The following is a 13,350-nucleotide window of genomic DNA, read 5'->3' as shown; positions in this document are numbered from 1 at the left end:
AGGCGATCATTTTTCTCAAATTGCAGGAAAAGTACCCAATGGATGGCATTTTATCGGTTTCTTTAAACTTTCTCTCATAAGCTTTTCAAACATTTTTGCTCAGCCCACTAGATTCATTTTTAATATTATATCTGCTAACTAGGCTTGGGTTATTTTTTTCCTGATGAAATACTTTCTCAAAAACCTGTATGAGTCATTCTGTTTTGCGAAGCAGAGGCCTGCCTACTAAAGCACTGTCACATTTCCTAATGAAAATACTCTTCCTTGTTTTACCGGGAGAATTAAAGTACCAGTATTTCATGGTGTTTCTCAGAGAACACCTGGACTTCCAGGAACTCTGCTACCTGGTGTAGTTGGGAAATGGTTCTAATGGAAGGACCTTGATAAAGTTCTTGTGTGTGCGCTGTACATGTGAATGTCAGCTGGGCTAGGAGGAAATTCAGCCGCAAGGACACTCCAGATGGGGAGGGAGAGGGTAGAAATCTCTGGACCCACGGGGATCCCTCTTAATGTGTCCTCAGAGCTCAGTGGGGGATTCCAGAGTTCTCTGAGGACAGATATCCTTGCTCCCTGCAGCCCTGGGCCCAGCACACAGTAGGTGCTTTATAAGTGCCCACTCGTCTGCTTGGTAAGTGGATGTCAGTGTGTTGAGTGGCGGTGGTAAGCCAAAGCTACATGCTTCAGACAGGAATGAGGAGCTGTGTGGGAAGATGGAAGCTGGGAGCTTTGAGTCAGGAAATGTTAACAGGTTTAGTGTCTGTGTATGTCTTCGTGTGCCCTGGGTGCAAGTGATGCAGGCAACTTGGGTGAATCAGGAGGGCAAAGGATCTGAGAGAATAAGCAGGCAATAGAAGCATGAGCCCATCTGGCCAAAGGGAATCTGAGCTAAGAGAGATCCTGCTCTCTCATTTTGGGGTTTGGGGACGAGAAAAAAACTGAGTGATATGTTCATGTTTGAAGGGTCTGTATATCTTGTTGACTTCTTTGACTCTTACCTGGCTCATGTGACCATCTGGCTGATTGGCCCCAGGCATATCTGTGAAAGCTATGAGGAGGGAGCCCATGCCTTTGGAGGCACAATGCCTGGGTCCTGGTCCCACTTCTGCCATCTCCTAGCTGAGTGTGACTACGGGGAAGGTACTTGATCTTTTTGCCTTGTTTCTTAGTTCTGTAAAATGGAGATAAGAGCGACCTCTACCTCGTGGGCTGGTTGTGAGGATTAGATGATCACCTAAAGAGCTTAGTACAGAGTTAGGCACATGTTATGTGTGATGGAAATGTTAGTCATTTCTCTGTGTCTTGCATCCTAAGGTATTCACTCACCCGCAGCCTAGGGCACCGACCATTGCTACAGTGTTCATGGTTTTCCTCCTCTGCACATCAGGTCTTGACCAACAAGAGTCACCTCTGGGTTGAAGAAAACGTCTGGCGAATGGAGATATATCTGTCCCTGGGAGTGCTGGCCCTGGGCGTGCTATCCCTGCTGGCTGTCACCTCGCTGCCGTCCATTGCCAACTCGCTCAACTGGAGGGAGTTTAACTTTGTTCAGGTAAAGCAGGTCTGCCTCTGCTGGTGAGCCTCAGCTTGGCTCTGGCCTCGCCTCATGTGCAAGCCCCTTCCGCTTTGCAGACTGCCTCGAGTTTGATAATCTGTACAGCGGGACCACTTCCAAGCCTCGGGAGCCCATCCAAATCTCCTGATAAAGGGGCTACCTGGGATAAGCTCATCTTCCTGACATCTGAGGAAGCCAGATATAAGCATGAGAAAATATTAGACAACAGAATGCTGAATCCTGAATTAAACAGTATCAGTTCCTACAATTCTTGAGCTTCCCAAACAAAATCTCATGATATGCAGTCATTAAACAGCTTGCTGTCCTAGCCAGGATCCATGAGCCGGTAGGTGAGCCTGGTGCATCATCGAGCACCCTACTCTCATCCCGGTCCTGTTGGTCCCTTTAACCCCTTGATTCGGGCAGGGCAGACAGGAGGTGAGCATTGGGATCATCAGTTTATGGGGGATGAAACACAGCATTTCCCAAAGGACATCGTCGCTGTAAAAAAAATCCAGAGAAAAGGAGGTCTGTAGTCAAATGAACCTGAGTAAAGTTTTGCTTCCCCTCAAGAGAGTCATAATGCGCTTTGGCACATCAGAGATTCTAATAACATCTATAACAACAGACCTTGTTAACCAGGCTTATTTGAGCATTAATATCCTCCCCCCGCCTCTTTCAGATAACAGCTATCTACGGGCCACAGAACATACTTTGAGAAGTGCTACTAGAGACATGAGGTTCTTTGCGCATTTATTCACTCAGTAGCTATTGATTGAGACTTACTGCATGCCAGGCATCGTGCTAGGCCTGGGATGCAATAGGGAACAAGACAGGCATAGCCACATTTCAATTATAAGGACAATCGGGACAGGGACATTTTTTACATTTCTTTGGCATCTGCTACTGTTCCCCACACGCAGTACGTGGTCAGCTCCCCAGTGTTGGCGGATTAACTCATCCCCTCCCATGGATGGGTGCTGACTAATACTGGATTCTGCCACCACTGTTGTGTCAGGGCAGAGAACAGCTATCGTACCCACCTCCACTGTCAACAGAAATCTGTTGCAAATCTTCTCTGTGCAGCAAGGACACAGCACAGGATTCAAAGAGGGATACTGATGGTACAATGCTCTTATGTAATCCAAATTAATTGTCCCTGATTGGGACTGCTTCCGTACCCTAGAATAAAAGAGCTGTGCTTTTTTTTTTTTTTTTAAGTGTCTGTTTCTGAATCTCACTGGCTCTGCTCATCTCAGAAGGTCCCTGGAGAAGTGCTCAGGGCCGACACATGCTGGCATTAGAGAGTGAAAAAGAATTTTATTTATTGGCTGCTAATCCTCATGTGTCACACATCCAAATCTAGGATTTTCATGTTCCTGCCTGGAGTATCCCAGGGTACATGGTTTATCCACAATTAAAACAGACTTCAGGTTGCTCCCCTCACCAGAAAGTTGCTCCCTTAAGCAGCCACAGATTACAAGTCGAGCTGCGGCTACCTGGGAAAGCCAGAGGATTTGGTTTTGTTAGTCAAGCTGACCGGGACCTCAGCGGCTGGCAGTACCCTGCTTTACATATTGAAGAGTCGAAAGACAAATGCGAAAGTCCTCCTGCCACTGCAAGAGCAGGGGGGTTAGAAGGCTGAGAGATGGGGAGAAAGGCAGGGTTTTACTTGTGGAAATCAAATTCCCGCATTCTGTCCACAAAAACAAATGCTCTGTCTCCCCAAGGAGTGTGATGCAGAAGACCAGCTGAGTGCCCAGGAGCGCAGTCCTGGCTCTGCCACTGTGGGTAGATCACATCGGCTCCCGGAGCTTCTTGTAAAATGGAGTTAGTGCCCTGCAAGGATGCTGTGAGCCACCGGGAGAGATTATGTGTGAAAGAAAGATAAAAGGCATTTTGCTATCATTTTTAGGGTATGTGGCCTCATTTCCATTATCCCTGACTAAGCTCTACCATTTAGCCACTTCTGAGTTCCGTAGGAGGCAGTGAGAGAGGGGCTAAGGGAGTCTGACCCTGGGCATGAGAATGGTTTGGGTCAGTGTTTGCAAACTGTGGTTGACACTCATTGGTGGGTCATGAAATCATTTTAATGGGTCACAGCCAGCTTTTTAAATAAGATAGAATGGAAAAGAAAACATCGGAGTGCTTTGTATGTTGTAAGGATAGATATTTATTCAGCTATGTCAATTCAGTAGGCATTTATACATATGTGGTATTCCTGATTGTGTATTGGGCAATAATGTGATTCTTACTGTGAGCTGCCATCAAAAAAGTTTGAAGTCACAGAACTCTTTCGGAGAAATAGAGATACACAGGCCCATTCCCAACCCATGGACTCAGATACCCGGGGTTGGCCCAGTATGGCTCTGAAAGTCAGTTTTTGCCAGCTCCTCGAGTGACTCAGGTATACATGATACAGCGTGGCAACTTCTGGGGGAGGGGACTGGGTTTGGAGCCAGCAGACATAGGTTTCGGTTCTAAGACCACCACTTTCCAGCCCTTCAGACTGATTTTTTTGCCTCTTAGAGCATCTGTGTCCTCACTTATATCTATGTCCACTTCCTGTGGTCATTGGGAGGAGCTGAGTTGAGGACATGTAAAATGCACAATATGTGCACCCAATAGTGTGGTTTCTGACCTAAGCTGAAGTCTTCTCCTATAGAGGAGGAGACTGCCAGTAAGGAGCAACCCGGACCCCATTTCTTTCCCCTACCACACAGGACTGCAGCAAGTCTTGGAAACTGTCTGTGGAGATGCCATGGTTCGCAATGGGCCTGGCCTGACCCCTGAGTCTTTAATGATTTATTTAGCTAAAAGCTATCAAAACAGTGTGTCCATTCCACAGAGGTGACTTGTACTTATGTTCATCCTTTTGTTTCTGAGGCTGTTTTCAAAGTTTTTAATTTGGGTTTTTGTTTGTTTGGGTGGCGGTGTTATTATTTTGGTTTGGTTTTAGCTGCGGTAACTGCTCCTAATTAAGCCAATAAACATCATTAGATTGCGAAATACCCAGGTTGGTTGTGCAGATCATCTGGACAGAGAAATTAGGGTTCAATTCGTAGCACCTCGGTTCTGCCCCAAAGGAAGAGGAAATTCCTGTGACCTTGCCCACTCAGCCACTGGCCTGAAATAATGAGAGCTCTGACCCAGCCTCGTGAGCAATTGTCCAAAGCCTCTTCATGCCACAGTAATCGAGCTTGAGGGACCTGGCTGCTTCTTTTTTGCTAAGAAGGTTACGTGTAATAAAAACGGCCCTAGCTTGGGCAGGGTGGGTATTAAACGGCCCTATGATGATTCTTCCCTTCCTTTCGGCCCCCTTTCGCTGCTCTGGGATTTTTAAATTATTCCCAAGGATAGAGTTTAGGACAACAAACTTGCTGGAATCCTCCAGGCTCCCATTGGGATTAGAAAGTTACAAGGCCCTTTGTTACTGGCTGGCTTTGGCTGGCAGCACTCTCTGCGAACCACTGCCTCAGGCTGGGGCTTCCTGCCACCTGTCACCATGGAATTTGGGGTGGCAAAAGGATGAGGATGTATGGATGCGAGCAGCATCTCCATACTCCCAGTGTATGTCCCACATGCCTAGCACGATCCATCACTCTCCATATTAGGGGTTGGGGATGATAGCCCCAGAACATATCACTGAGGGAGGTACTGAGGCCTCACTAGGGCCACCAGGGTGAGGATCCTAAGCCTGGGTGGGTTCTCATTGCCGCAGCATATGGGGAGCCCCATGATGTAGATTGTGGGCACACTGAGGCTCGCAGTGGATATTTGTCAAAGGAACAGAAAAGTCCAGTTTCTCCCCAACAAATGGCCACGAGAACTTCTTAACCTGAAGTCAGAAGTGCTTAGGTTGTGATAGCCTTTAAATTAGTGATTCTTAGTCCTGGTTGTACTATAGTTCATCATCACTGAATTTCTAGAAGCTACTGATACCTGAGTCCTAATCCAAACTGATTTAATCCATATTTCTGGGACTGGAGTTTAGGCATTAATATTTTTTCCCAGCTTCTCAGGTTATTTTAATATGTAGCTAGATTTGAAAACCACAGTCTCAGACTAATAAACTCTCAGAGGTAAAAGGCACTTTGTAGCCATCTCGGCAAACTCCATAAATCCACACAAGTAGGCTGAGTAAGGGTTTGTTGCCAGGCAGCTGGCTGGGGAACATCAGGATGGTCATCGGGCTCGTTCAAGATTTATTTCTGATGGTCAGTGCTGGTACCTTATTCTGCCCCCTGTTTCAGCGTGTGGGGGGGCAGGGGGCGGGGCATGTGGGTAAAATACACAAAACATAAAATATACCATCTTAACCATTTCTAAGTATACAGTTTAGTGGCATCAAGTACAATCATAATGTACAACCATCACCATCATCCTTCTCCTGAGCTCTTTTCATCTTGCAAAATTGAAACCCTGTGTGCATTAAATAATAAGTCTCCATTACCCCTTTTCCTACCCCTGGCGACCACCATTCTGCTTTCTGTCTCTCAATTTGTCTACACGGGTGCCTCATAAAAGTGGAATCATATAGTATTTGTCTTTTTGTGACTGGTTTATTTCACTTAGCATAATGTCCACAGGGTTCACCCATGTCATAGCATATGTCAGAATTTCCTTCCTTTTTAAGGCTTAACAATATTTCATTTTATATATATATACATATATATATGTGTATATATGTGTGTGTGTATATATATGTATATATATGTGTGTGTGTATATATATACATATATATATGTTTATGTGTATACACACACACACACACACACACACACATATGCCAGACTTTTTTTTATCTATTCGTCTGTTACTGAACACTTGAGTTGCTTCTACATTTTAGCTACTGTGAATAATGCTGCTATAAACATGGGTGTACACATATCTCTTCAAGACCCTGATTTCAATTATTTTGGATAACTACCCAGAAGTGGAATTGTTGGATCATATGATAGTTTTATTTTTAATCATTTGAGGAACTTTCATATTGTTTTCCATAGTGGCTGCATCATTTAACTAACTGCACATTCCCAATTTGTCCACATCCTCACCAACACTTGTTATTTTCTGTGTTTTTGATAGTCTACTTTCTCACTGGTTTTGATTTGTATTTCCCTGATGATTAGTGATGTTGAAGATCTATCTCTTCATGTGCTTATTGGCCATTCATCTCTCTTCTTTGGAGAAATTTCTATTAAAGTCCTTTGCCTTTTGAATTGGGTTGTTTTTGTCTGTTTGTTTTTCTCGTTCAGTTTAGGAGATCTCTATACATTCTAGACATTAATCCTTTATCTGATATATTATTTGCAAGTATTTCCTCAGTGCTGGGGACATTTTTAACTTCAGTCTTCTTCAGCATCACTAGATCAGAACTTAGAAAATGTTGGCGTGGTTCAGAACTTGCCAGGAGATTTGGAATTCTTGATAGACATGTCCAGAAGGGACGAAAATTTGGTTGCATGTGACTCACAGTCAAGGAGATCTCCATTTGGGGGCTGACCATTTTAATATGACATATGAAGTAACTGGGTAATGGTGCAGAGCCAATCATGGCCTTTCCCAGTGGGCTGTGTTAAGCCAGGAAGTTGTTGAGGATGGGATAAAAAGATCCTTGATGTGGTCACAAAACCAAGAACTGCCAGGGATGGCTAGGAAGGGTAGAGACTGGGGATCTTTGACAGCTAATATTTTATTTGGGGTCAAAAACGTTGTGTTTGGGAACCTGTCTATGAACTTACAGTGAATTAGAAAATGTGTAGTATTATTTTTCATAAAAGCATTACAAGCAATTCTTCCAAACCATGTTCTCCTACTTACTGAGGTTCACCATCCTAGTGTTTGTACTGGAACAGGTACAAACAAAGCTCCCCCAACACTAGGCACAGTAGCAGAATCAGACCCAATTAGAAAAGTGTCAGGGGAATGCAAACAAGACAGCTTCTCTTACCCAGCCTTGTATTGGTGCTGATGAGCTGGGCTGGAAGGAAATTCAGGAGGCCCAATTTCAGCTTCTTTGGAAAGCTCAAAACCAGCCTATGAAAGAGCACCCTAAAGTACCGCCATGCTGCCACATTTCAACGAAACCTTTGCATCGCGTCCTCATAGAAAATGCATATGTGTTCATTGCTTGTTGGATTACTGCTGTTTTCATTTCTTATGTAATAAAACAGGTCTCTCCTGCCCCAAATCTCTCAGTGGTTCCTCAGTGGAATCAATCAGACCTGCCGTGTGCCTCTCCTCCCTGTCCTCCGGAAAGCCCTAACTTTTGGTGTCTTCTGTTCTCTGTCTGGGGGCTAGAGAATGCTCCGTCTACACAGCGCTGCCCCCATATCTCTGACTTTAGCTTTTGGAATCATTTACTTCTCACTGAGGCTGATTAAATGACTCACTCAGGGTCAATACCAGTCGAGACCAGCACTAACAGTAGAATCTAGAGTGCCTAATTTGTAGTCCTCAAGAAACCTGACATGCAAAAGCTTCCCTGAGGCTGGAGTTATGGAGCAGCACTCCCCATCTGTTCTCATGTACAGTCCCCACAGAAAGTCATGTGTGTGTAGGGCAGTGCATAAGGAGCTCATCTTGGCTGCAAGTGACCTGTACATGGCCTAAGGGATGGGGTGCTCCATTGTAAGATGGCCTGGACTGTTTCTATTTGTATTTGTGATGGTCTTGATCTCCCCATGGTCGTTAACCTTCTTCCAGGTGGGAGAGTAATCCTGGTAAGCTTTCTGCCTGGTGTTCATGACTCAGAATGTGGGCAGGAGGTCAGGGATCAGCACCCATAGAGAGCATCCTCCTGGTGTTCTGGGCTTTATATACAGCATCAGGTCACGCAAACTGCAGGCCCCGGTGAGCCACCTATCGATGCCAAATCCATGTGCCAAGTGCATTTTTTACTTTGTGTTTATCTTTAAATCAACTTAAAATCAATTCACCTTTTTATCTGGCCTTAGGCCAAAGATTATCTGTGAAATTATGATTGTGGTATGAAAACAGACACTTGTTACTCTAATATACATTAAAACATACACGAAACAAATAAAATGTGTTTAAACTCCTTTGAACATCTAAAATCCTCTGGCTGCCACCAAAGGTATGAATAACAGTTATTTTTATCGAATCCTCATGAATCAATCAATCCTTATATACATGCAGGGTAAAAGCATTATTCCTGGTTTTTTTGTTTGTTTGTTTGGTTGGTTGGGGAAACTGAGGCTCAGAGAGTTTAGGTACTAATAAGATCACGCAGAGAGTGAGTGATAGGGTTGGGACTGGAACCCAGAGCCCTAACTGCTAAAGCCACACTCCTTCCTTCCCCTCTGCGGACAAGCGAATGAGCCACTGGTAGAATCACTGTGTCCATTGTCCCTTGGCCCTCACTCCAGCTTTCTTTTCCCCCACAGTCCACTCTGGGTTTTGTGGCCCTGGTGCTCAGCACCCTGCACACACTCACCTACGGCTGGACCCGCGCCTTCGAGGAGAGCCGCTACAAGTTCTACCTGCCCCCCACCTTCACGCTCACGCTGCTGGTGCCCTGCGTCGTCATCCTGGTCAAAGGTCTCTTCCTCCTGCCCTGCTTAAGCCACAGACTTTCCAAGATTCGGAGGGGGTGGGAGAAGGACAGCGCCGTCAAGTTCACACTGCCGATGGACCACGCCCCGGCTCAGAAGACAAGCCACGTGTGAGGACCCGTGTGAGGACCCGTACCTGGCTCCAGAAACCAGATGCAGGCAGGACGGTGCCCCGAACCTGTCAGGGTTTCTTTTCTTGATCATGCAGTATGGTGTGATTGTGCACAAACTGGTGGTCTGAGGTCCGAATTCCTGGGGCACAAATGTATTCAGTAATATTCAGTATGACACACACGTGTGTGATATATGTTCATATATACTTCATATAACAGGATTTGCAATTATACTTACTTAGCTAAAATGTTGAATCCCTGAGTTTCGACATGTAGATTTAAAAGCAAGTGCCAGGTGTCAGGAGAACAGCAACTCACATTATTGTGGCATTTGCAGATATACACAAGTTTTTTGTGCAGAAAAGGCAGTGAGGGGCTTGTACCTCGTGGAGTCGATGCACTTGTGTCTCCCACCCCTGTTTTGCTACTTTCCAAAGTTTTTGCAGAGCTGGGGCTCTAAAGTGGCAGGGCAGATGGGGGCTCTGCCTGGAGTCCGACTTCAGCTGCCTGCGGTAGGCTGAAGAGTTGCCAGTGGGCAGGAGGTACGGCTCCTCACTCCCCCATCTGCCTTCAGCTGGAGGGGTGGGGGAACCTGGTGTCGGTGCCCAGGTGGGAGCCGGGCAGGGAGGGAGATTGTGGCTGAAGCTGCTCCCCCTAATCCTCCCCAAGCTGGGGGGATTTTTTTTCCCTTAAAGTCAGAAGTCAACACTGAGGACTGCAAATTGATCTTCCTGCAGGAGTGTGAAATCACCTTTTTCTCGAGCCACTAATGAACCCCATCTTGAGAATAAGTGTAATCTCTTTCCCCCCTTTAAGTTGCTGATAACCAGCCATTCTTTCCTTTCGATTGCTGTGCCTTCTCACCTTTTAGATCATTAGTTTGAATGTCTCCAGGAAGGCCTAAATCCAACCCTCTGACAGTCAACGGGGGAGGGGAACACAAGGCAGAGGGCTCAGTGTCACAGCTGAACCTTTCTGGGGACTCCACCTGGGGGGCGGGGCTGGAGGACTAATTGTCTTCATTAAACTGGTCTTGTGCAAAAACACTGGGGAGCTCTTCAAATATCCTTTGCTGCCTGCCTGGCAAAGATGCTGCTTTCTAAGCACCCAGAAAACCACCAGCTCCAAGTTTCTCCTAATGGAAGGTCAAGTTTCAGAAGAGCTGGGAGGGTCTTTTCCATCAAAGCTACAAACTTGAAACGCAGCTGCCCCAAAGCCTAAAAGTCTGGACTGCAGCCAGGGATACAGGACATGTGCCCTCGAATCATCTTCCATCTCTCACTGATTCATACTGAAACTGTTTTCACTTCCCCTGTGGACAGTTGTTCTCTGCCGAACACCCCCACCCAGCTTCTCTCAGAACCAGGGTGATTTGTCATCAAAAAAGTACCTTTGTACACAAAGGGGGTGAGGTCTTGATGGAAGACATCAATAAGACAGGTACTGATCTCTAAATGCGGGGAGGGGGCATTCATATTTCTTAGGTCTCCTGGGCCTGAGGGCATCTTAAGATGGAACAAAGAGAGTCCGGAGGTCAAAGACTGAGCAAATAGTGCTACAGGGAGAGAGAAGATGCCTCTGCCTCCCAGGGAGGCTCATGAGCTCATGTCTGAGGAGTACATTAGGATCCTTTAGTGAAAAGGGAAAAGAAGCCAAGTGCAAGACTATCTCATTAGGCTAGTGACTGATGGAGAGAAGGCAGCGCAGGCAAAGCTGTCACTTCCTGCAGATGTTTTCCATCCGCTGCTCCAAGGCTGAGAGGCAGGAGTTTGTCTCCTAGACTGGCTCCGATGGAGCAGCATGGCTCTCAGAGAGGCTGGCTGCAAAGGAAGCAGACGAAGCAAAGGTTTCAGGACTTACTTGGCAACATGAGTGCCCAGCAGTTTCCTGCTCATAGATAACAGAGAGAACATGGGCAACTGGAACCCACCCAAGATCACCAACCCAGGTTGGAATTGGCTGCCTTTCTTGTCCAATCCTCCCTAGTTCCTTATACCAAACTGACACAGAGCAAAGTCTAGTGTACTCCTTCCCCTTTCCTGCTTACCTCCTGCTGCAGGTGCTCTTCAGAAAGGAAAGGATGCCAAGGTGGGTGGCAGAAAGGAACAGGTACAACAGAGGGCTTGCCTACCTGCCAACTGAATAACCAGCTCAGGAAAGGCAGGGTGGGCTATGGGCTTGGTCTGGACCTCGTGTCTGCTGCTGCTCTTCCCTACCTCACCAGGCAGCTGGCAACAGCATCTCCAAGAGAGTATGTCACTTCTTTAGAGCCTGGGAAATTCTGTGTGCCTCCGAGTACAAAAGTGCCTGAACCAACATGCTGTGGGAATCCTAAATGCCACTATCAGAGGTCGACATTTAAAATGTATGCCATTGAAAGAGTCTCTGTTCTGTTTTTACCTTGTAGAACTTGTCTAAGAAGCAGTGAAAATAAACACCTAACCTTCTGTGACTTTCAGGCTTTTATTTCTGTTGTGTTGATCACCTCGACGAGCCTTCTGTATGACTGGAGCTTGCTCTGAGTTAGGCATTGTGCAAGGTGGGCACAGAATGATCTGGGCTAGAGCTCAACTCTGAGGAAGGGCAAACTTGCAGACCTACAGCTACAGGCCAGTAAGGAAACCTGTGAGATCCAGATGACAAAGTGCAGGGGGATGTGAAAGGAGTATCCAAGGCCTGCAGGGGGCCAGGGAAAGCTTCCTGGAGGAAGCAGCATCTGCACTGTGGTCTGAAGGCTGCGGCCTTGAATGTAGGTTAGAGCAGCATTGCTTCTAGAACTATAATGTGCTTGAGAGTCGCATAGGAATCTTGTTCACATACAGGTTCTGATTCTTTGGTCTGGAATGAGGCCTGAGTCTGTGCATTTCTGATAAGCTTCCAAGTGACACGGATGGTGTTGACTCTCAGACACTCTGAGTAACCAGAGCTTAGATGGATGCTTTTGTGTCTGCTTTGCCGTAGTCTACAGCCCTGAAACCAGTGCACCCAGATCTCTCTGCCTCATGAATCTTCCCCAAGACCCTGGTGCCCTGGCTGTCCTGGCAAGCCATGCTTCCCCATACTACCCATGTGTTGCAACCCCCTTGTTCTCTTAAGGTCGAAGGAAGGAAAGACTCTACCATAGCCAAGGCCATCTACTCTGTGCTCCGTGGAGGGTGCCCCCTGGTGGTCCCACACATCTGCCCTAGGTTCATCAGGAAAACAACTCCCTTCAGAGTCTACCCACCATTCATGCAGTCCAGCTTTTCCACTGAAGCAACCAGAACTGTCTTCCTGTGCAGGGAGGAAAAAAAGAAACCCATGTGTAGAAAGCAATCTAATGGCTAAAAACCATTTATTGGGAAAAGTAACCAAAAGCTGGCTTTGCCATTTTGAGCCCATGATTACAGCCAGAAAACAACTTCAACACAAATAATTGTCAACAGAAAAAAATATATACATATTGTGCTTGGAAGTTGGTTTTTCTACTCTGTGTCTTCCTACATGACACTGGGAGAGTTAAGTTTAAAAAGAAGTGATAAAATAGATGAAAAATAACTATTCAGGTAGCTCACATACAAACTAAAGAACAACTAAAATAACTCGTATTAGTTAAAGAGATGAATTATCTTTCAGCTATTTGACAAGCTGAACCTTTCCCAAAAGCAATGAAATGGGCCCTTGGAAGTACAGATGCTCTCTTACACTGGGTCTCTTCTTTGAACTCTTTACAAAGAGGAAGTTGGCACCACTAGTGCAGAAAGTCAGTCCCGCCAGATCGGCATCAACTTTTTCTAACAAACATGTTGAAACTCCCTTTTCACTAACCTAAAATGAAATTCAAAAATATTTTAACCTACCTGTATGTATATTTTTTAAACATCAATTTAAGATCTTAATTGAAATATAAAGTAGACATAAAGTAACTCACATTAAAATATATAGTACTAAAGATGAATGGTAATAATTATGATAAGTAATCGTACAATAAATGAGTTGGTTTTTAAGAAATGCAATGATATTCAACTAAATATCTTTATAACTGACATTTTAAAATAAGGGATAAAGATAAGAGAGTGTGCACATGCATGCATGCATGCACTGAGTATTGAAACTTGAATACTGTGGA

General features: G+C 45.6%; 1 protein-coding gene across 3 annotated transcripts in view; it reads left to right on the top strand.

Annotated features, from left to right (window-relative positions):
• STEAP3 (STEAP3 metalloreductase) overlaps positions 1-11,694 on the top strand; it is a 47,025-nt gene extending 35,331 nt beyond the window's left edge. For all 3 annotated transcript variants that reach the window (XM_039872685.1, XM_039872687.1, XM_039872686.1), the window contains 2 exons: positions 1,385-1,549; positions 8,962-11,694. In XM_039872685.1, the coding sequence (XP_039728619.1) occupies positions 1,385-1,549; positions 8,962-9,243 (447 nt within the window). In that variant the 3' untranslated portion in view covers positions 9,244-11,694. The remainder of the gene's footprint in view (positions 1-1,384; positions 1,550-8,961) is intronic.
• Positions 11,695-13,350: the final 1,656 nt, after the last annotated feature.

This window comes from Pteropus medius, unplaced genomic scaffold (genome assembly GCF_902729225.1).
Source record: "Pteropus medius unplaced genomic scaffold, Ma_sr-lr_union100, whole genome shotgun sequence".
Taxonomy (NCBI): domain Eukaryota; kingdom Metazoa; phylum Chordata; class Mammalia; order Chiroptera; family Pteropodidae; genus Pteropus; species Pteropus medius.
The sequence above is the reverse complement of the archived record's forward strand: the minus strand, read 5'-3'. Positions and strand labels throughout refer to the sequence as shown.